Genomic DNA, 7502 nt, shown 5'->3' with positions numbered 1-7502 from the left:
GATTATTGTGCAGGACGGACGGGATGTTCAAAATACAAAACTTTATTTAGTGGACAAGTATTTAGTGGATAGTTAAAGTTTTTTGGCACTAAAGGCGAGTTTTTTTCCTTTAAAGTTTGTGGTTGCGACTTTTATTAAACTACAATTTCGTTAGAGAGCGACAACTAAACTACAAGAAGATATAAATTGTTAAATGTTTATGAATTTGGACCAGTTGCTCGCAGATGCCGATAGATGGAGACAAAAGGACAAAACTCAGCAGGTGAGTGGTAGCTAAATTAAAGTAACGTTAATGTGAATTAAAGAAAACGTACCTCTTAGCCTCCTAGCTTTACCGGCTGAAGTGCCAAATAATCAGGTTGTGGTAAGTGAACATACAGATTCTCAAAATTCCATACAAAACATTTGGAAATAATCTCAAATAGGAAACATTATGTAGGCACAGCAGAATAAGGATGATCTCTCACAAGGAACACGATTTTTTTTTTAACTCCCTTTGGATGTCAGGATTTACTGCTGTTGTATCAGAAATGTTTCTCCCAACATGCTGTTCCTTTTTGTGCCAGAAAGTTGATTAAAGGGTAATTATTTGGTATTGCTTCTGAAACATTAGGGCACTTTGGGGAGACTTTCTTTTAATGTCGACATTGATGTTACATGTGCCAAAATATTCCAAACTTTTCTTCCCTGACTCCATAAATGCTGGATCCTGCAATCCCCATAATGCCACTGTATAACCTCATAGTCTTTTCTCTTTAGACTGTTGATCAGGAGAGGGTTGTGTCTTGACCTGACAAACCCCCACCAGAATCACAGAACACACACTGCATACGGCTGTTTTCATGGGGTAAGTATCACTCCTCATCTGATGATCAAATGCAAAATTAGGAGAGCACCCATTTAAACAGATTTTTGATGAATATTAATACAATTTATTACAGTAAATACAGCAGACCTAAAGTACACACCATTCAGTATGATGATAAATCTCACATTGCAGATTGTGCTGTAGATAAAGTATTCATATTTTTTTTGTGAGATTCCCAGTTATTTTTGAACGTACTGGTGGTTTCATGTTGATATGAACCTAATGTGAGTGGATTTAGTAGGTTTTTAGTACCTGATGTATTTTTGACACCTCTTCAAAAGTCTTGTCATTTTGGGGTATGTGTTAGTATGATAGTTTCAGTATTGCTGGTAGAGGTAGTTTTGGTATGTCTCCTTTTAAAAACACATTCGATCAGTCACACAACTTTTAGGCTTTCTGCTTGCAAAAAGATGAATCAGACTCGTCCTCATAGATCTTTCATTACGTAATAAAGTCTGGCATCTGGAATTAAGTTCAGACTTTAGCTGTCTGTGGCCGTGATACATTTGAACTGGAGTTGGCAGGTCGGTTAAAGCAGCATCCGCTGGTCATGTATTAATAATGTCCACCTCTAGAGTAGATATAAAACAACAGGGATCCTGACTGATGGATACATACAGTAGTTTTTCTTTGGTGAATAATGTTGGGACAGACGAAGAGTGAAGGATGTTTGGTTCGTTCTCTGGGTCATTTATGGTCCAGTCGTCCTCTGTGTGTCTCAGAGAGTCGTGTTCTTTCTTCTGTGTAGCAACACAGAGGTTAGAATAGCTGTATGACTCAGCTGAGCCAATATTGAACCATCTTAATGTCACTTTTTATGTCATTACTGACTGCGACTTAGCATAGGGCTACTGTACACCATGTATGGCCAGTGTAAATGTCATTATTATTATGCAGCTGAAAACATAAAACTATACTAACTCTCTATTATATAGATACAAAAATCTAAAAGGCTGAGATTGAGATCAATCCAGTTTGTTTAATGACTCTAGTTTGGCTTTCTAAAAGACAAACTGGTGCCTTTTGAATGTTAAGTTACAGCTAGATATACAATGCAAGATCAAAATGATTACTTTCTGTTTACTTATGTAAATTAATATTTATTGACTGCAAGAGGCTTCCTCGACTGCTTATGACGTCTCTATAAAGCAAACCAGAATCAAACTCTTTCCGTAAAATGCTTTGCATCAGTGTATTTGTTTTAATTGTAACACCAAGATAATGGTTAGGATTCAGCATTTCCAGAAATTTTCCCACATAGTGGAAATTTTGGCTCACCTCAAAAAGGATTAAGCAGCACCAAAGGAAAACCATCAGCACCAAAATGATAAGTAAATAGAAAAATAAATGTTTTTTTAATCAGTTTTAGAGTAGTAGACATTTTTGTTTAATAAATGGTCCAAAATAGCAGGAAAAGGCACAGATTTCTGTCAACCAAGGATTATTGCATTTACTGTGTGCAAACTGCATTTGTTTTCCTAATGAAAGCTGATTCTAGTAAACTGAGATGTAAAAATGTTAATAGATTAGGATCAAAATGAATCCTTTACCTTTACATATTGTATAAGGTAGTACAAGGCTTCTTAGTTACTCAGAAACGATGCTTTTACCTGTTTAATTTTCATGGATGATGGGTGAGGGGAGCTCGAGCCTTTGCAGCTTGCAGCTCTAAAACTTTAGAATAACCTTCTTGCAACGTAAAGTCCCTCCTATACTGACATTTTTAGGAAAAACCACAAAACATAAAATTTTTCAGTGCCGTTTAGTTTCTCATAATGATCTTTATTTTAGTGTTCTATATGTATTTTATCTTAGACTTTGATCTAACTTGTTACCCAGTTTTACCCATTTTAATATTTTACACATTCTTCTTTGCTTTTACAGATTGATAGCTTCTTATGCTTGTTTGTGTTGCTGTGTGACCATTCATATGTACTTTAAAAAGATTGTTCTTTAGCTTGAATGCACTTGGTTCACCGAGATTAAAGTTTTGCTATTCCTTCATGGAAGAAAGTCACAGCTTGAGCCTCCAGATTCTCCTCCACAGCACTTCATCATCACTCTGAAAATGCCGACCGCACACGTGGGATTTCAGTTTGGGCAGCAGATAGAAGTCAGACGGTACAGGTTGGGTAAATAAGGTGAATGGAGCAACAGTTCAAAGCAGCATTTGGCTGCTTCGGCCACCTGTGCTGAGTGAACAGGTGTATTGTTGTGGGGCAACAGCACAGCAGCTTGAAGGTTTCCTCTCCTTTTTCCTTTCATTGCTTGAATTTTTATGGACAATGATATAAGGCTGTATAGTATGGTAATGCACAAAAATGGGAGTTACACCATTGTCTCTGGGTGAGGCAGAGAACTTTCTGAAATAAGACTCTGCAGCATTTTGGTTAACTCAGGTAGACTTTAACTTGCTATGTAAATAACTTTGATTGGATTTGATATTTGGCTGCACAGTGGTTAGCACTGTCACCTTGCAGTTAGAAGATCCCCAGTTTGTGTCTTGGCCTTCCTGGGATCTTTCTACATGGAGTTTGTATGTTCTCCCTGTGCATGTGTAGGTTTTTTCCATGTTCTCCAACTTCCTCCCACAGTCCAAAAACATGCTGAGGTTAACTGATTATTCTAAATTGTCCGTAGGTGTTGATATGAGTGTGATTGTTTGTCTGTTTATGTAGCCCTGCAATAGACTGGCGGCCTGTCCATGGTGTCCCCAGATGAGGATTAAGCGGTGCATAGATGATGGATGGATGATTTGATAATAGCAAAGACACAGATGTGTTGCTTCAGTTTCATTCTGTCATGCATGCTTTTCTTGCATTGTACTTCCATATTTTCTGACCCTAACATGCATAGGCTGTTACACAAACAAGGAAGAAAGTACTGGCTATGCATGTGCAAACACAAACACAACATTGCACTGTAAATAACCTGACACACAAACAACGTGCATGAGATTGAAGCATGTTGGAGAATGAGGAATAAAAGGACCCCTGTAGTGTTTACACTTGCTCTCTCCAGGGACTCGTGTCTCTGGTGTCTATTAACAATTAACTCCATTAATACACCTCTTCACGCTCTCCTCCCTCCGGGGCGACAGGGCAGGACAGGGGGGGCAATTTGGCGTATTAATGCGATGCGATCATGACCGTGTGTGTGTCCTTTGTTCCCTTTTTCTTTCACCTGTCCTGCCCCTTTAAGATTAGACATTTCAATCTAGGCGTGTTTCCTGCTGCCATTGACTAAAAACCGAGAGCTGGCATCCTGCGGGAAAAAAGCACACCCAACAGCTTCCCATATTGCTCAGCACACGGACGATTATTTTCTATTTTTTAAAGGGATTTTTTCTTTAAATGAAGGCTCGGAGGACACCGTCATAGTCCGGCTGTCTGTGGCCGCACAGGCTGCTCGATCATTTCTGATTTAGCGAGATGATATGAATGTCAACCGGTCAAGGTCCGACGTCCCGATGCCACGGCTGGATTGTCGAGCCTCCGCTGGGAAACATCTGCCGCAAGCGTTCGGATGAATTTCGGTGAATCTGCAGCCGTGAAAGGGCATCGAGATCGGGGGGAAACGACCTGCTGCGGTAATATTATGGATTAGAAAGCGGTGATGATGTGACTGCGACACTTTAAAATGCTCCCCAGCCGTCTCTCCGTGATCAAGGTGTTTTAAAGAATACACTAAATCCACCATCAGCTTTGTTGTCTGAAGCGTTTTTTTTTTTTTTGCGGCAGAAATAACTCGCACTGAGCCACAGATCTGAAAGCAGGACACCATGTCGGCGGTGATGATAACACGAAAGGTGCGAAAATGGGAGAAGCTGCCGGGAAAAAACACTTTCTGCTGCGACGGCCGGGTGATGATGGCCCGGCAGAAAGGAGTCTTCTACCTGACCCTGTTCCTCATCATCGGGACCTGCTCGCTCTTCTTCGCTTTCGAGTAAGTCCTGATCGGCCTCAGATTATATCAAAAATCGTTTTAAAAGTGTGTACAAGTCACTTCAAGGCCCTTGTGTCTCTTCCCAGTGCAAAAATCTCCAGTTTTTCTACTTGCTGTCACCATATTCCAACTTTACTACTGCAACAGCTAATCAATTAATCAACAGAGATTCAGTCGGCAGCTGTCTTAAAAGTAGACTATCCGTTTGAAATTTCAAGTGTCAATAATCTTCTGCAAGAAAACATTTGAAGACATCATCTCAGGCTCTGGGGAAAAAAAGCTAATGACCATTTCCGTTATCGATTAATTGATTAGTTGTTTGACATGTGAGAAAATCACAGTCAATCACTGCCCAATGTGACTCCTTCAAATCTCTTATGTGTCTGTAAACCCAAAGATATTCAGTTTACTGTCACATAGAAGTAAAGAAACCGGAAATTATTCACATGTAAGAAGCTGGAATTTAAAATTTGGACTGAAAGATTAATCGATTATCAAAATAGCTGGCGATTAATTTCATGGTTGATGACTAATCGATTAATCGCTGCAGATCTACATTGTGATGGATATTTTTAATATCCAACTGTTAGTCATTTGATACTAAAAATAACTGGTACAGAAGGAATTAGCAAAGGGCAACAATCATTGTTATTATTGATCGATCTGGAGAATATTTTCTTGATTGAAATGTGACAAAAGACAGCAGTGGCTGGTCTACTTCTCCGGAACTTTAGCCAATGTGTCTAAATTGTTTGTTTCATCCGACCAACTAACCAGAACTCGAATATCTTCAGGTTACTGGTGTATCACAAGGAGAAAAACAGTTGATATTTCTACTGGAAAACTTGACTGAAATGATAAATAATTATTGAAAACAGCTGCTTGTAGATGTTTAACTCTAGTTTTTAGCCTTGTCTAAACCATTTCTGTCATCTTTGGTCCACCTGATATGTGTCCAGTCATGTTGAAGGAATACTGGATGTTGGTTTCTAAACTGTGCTTGAATGTAGCAGGAGTCTTTGGATCAGTGTTTTCTGGTAGAAGCTCATCTCTAACCTTGGATTTGTAACAAGCAAGATGTTCTGTCTGATAGTCGTGGATCCGTGTTTTGTTTGTCCAAATCCACCCCCTGACAGAGAAATGCTTTATGACTGACCACATACTGAGGCGTTTAATATTTAATGACCCGGGCTGTCCAGCTCTGCGTCTGGTTTAAGAAAGGAAAGCTGCCTTCTTTTTGTCGTCTCAGCAGTTCTGTCTCCATCCACTCCTCGTACAACCCAGTGGACTCATTATCTCTGCGAACAACCTGCTCATGTGAACCCAGAACCTGTCAGCTCAGGCTGCACAGTGTTTTTAAAATGAAGAACATGAGCTGGAACGAGGCTCATAAAGCCGTGCTACTTCCATTTTCTGTATTTGTCTTTTTAATTTCCACCCTTGTTTTCTTTCATTTTTTTGCCACTTTTTAACGGACACACCAGGCACGATGATTTAGCACAAAATCCTGCAGTGTAACACAGTAACCCTCTTGACTGTGGGCGTGTATGCAGCTACCAGGCCAAATGGATTTGGAGCGTAGCATAGCAGAAAGGAGAAGTAGCTGCTCTCAGAGTGCCAGGCCCTTCCCGTCTCTCTCTGCCCTGCCAGTTAATGCCTCCTGCTTCCCTTTGAGCCTGGACAGAAGGAGCTGTTGTCCACAGCGGAGGGAGAGAGATGATACCTCTCCCAGTGAACATCCAGAGCTGGGAGGAGGCACCACGGTGACTAATGGCTGGAGGGTCATTAGCTGGCTATGTTCATATTACAGCCCAACATAATTATCTCACGCGGGGGATGATATTGAAGTTGAGATTAGGCCCGGACAACATGGGGGTAATTGTCAAACTCGCCATTACACAGCAAGTGGATACATATCTGATTTAAACCTCTGTCAGAGTAAAAGCCTGCTGCAGAAAGACTCAGAGGGTTAATGCTTTCACAACCTGACCATTTGTAGCTATCTTTAATAGCAGCATTAAACACTAAGTCCAGGCTTTTATGGTTTTGTAACATCACATATCTTCAGGTGTTTTTTTACGGCTGCAGCTAACTGTTATTTTCATAACTGATTAAATCTGCTAAATATTATCTCAGATGGTTAATAAATCATTATTCTCATTCTAATTGTCATCATTTTGGTGTAACCCTGATGTTTTCTTCAACTCCACGTTTCTGTCAGAATCATCATTGGCCAGTAGTTTGGTTTATGAATAAATATTTGCCAAGCTAATGACAGCCTTTGCAGCGTCCGCTTTCGTCGGAAATGTCAGCATGTTGATACTGAACTAAGATGCGGAACACGATAAACATACCAAACGCTGTGCTTCTTCTTTTTAGATATGAGGGTTTGCTGCTTGTTAGGATAGTCATGATGAGTATGTTAGCATGTCGATGTTAGCTGGATTACAAGCCTGAGCTAATGAGACACAGAGGGGATTGTTTCACTCATTTTGTGTTAAAGATTTGTTCACTTATAATAGTAGGAAATCTAAATTGATGTCAGTCACCTAATGATAAAATCTACTAATAGTTCACAAACATCTTCACTGCCTCGGTGTTGATTAAAAGCTGAGTTTTAGTCGACTAAATGACACTGGGTCAATATAATCTAAGTTTAAAAATACTGAATTCTTGACGTTTCCTTGCT

The 7502-nt window shown here is 39.8% G+C and overlaps 1 protein-coding gene across 6 annotated transcripts in view; it reads left to right on the top strand.

Moving 5' to 3' along the window:
* Positions 1-4092: 4092 nt before the first annotated feature.
* zdhhc9 (zinc finger DHHC-type palmitoyltransferase 9) overlaps positions 4093-7502 on the top strand; it is a 36377-nt gene continuing 32967 nt past the window's right edge. For 3 of the 6 annotated variants that reach the window (XR_008603676.1, XR_008603675.1, XM_055016362.1), the window contains exon 1: positions 4094-4813. Coding sequence is in view for 4 of the 6 variants with exons in the window: in XM_055016362.1 (XP_054872337.1) it covers positions 4650-4813 (164 nt within the window). In the remaining 2 variants the exon portion in view is untranslated. Of the gene's footprint in view, positions 4814-7502 lie in introns of all 6 variants that reach the window. The other 3 variants (XM_023290615.3, XM_055016360.1, XM_055016361.1) reach the window with 3 other exon arrangements.

Source organism: Amphiprion ocellaris, chromosome 13, assembly GCF_022539595.1.
Source record: "Amphiprion ocellaris isolate individual 3 ecotype Okinawa chromosome 13, ASM2253959v1, whole genome shotgun sequence".
In the NCBI taxonomy this organism is placed as follows: Eukaryota; Metazoa; Chordata; class Actinopteri; family Pomacentridae; genus Amphiprion; species Amphiprion ocellaris.
The sequence above is the reverse complement of the archived record's forward strand: the minus strand, read 5'-3'. Positions and strand labels throughout refer to the sequence as shown.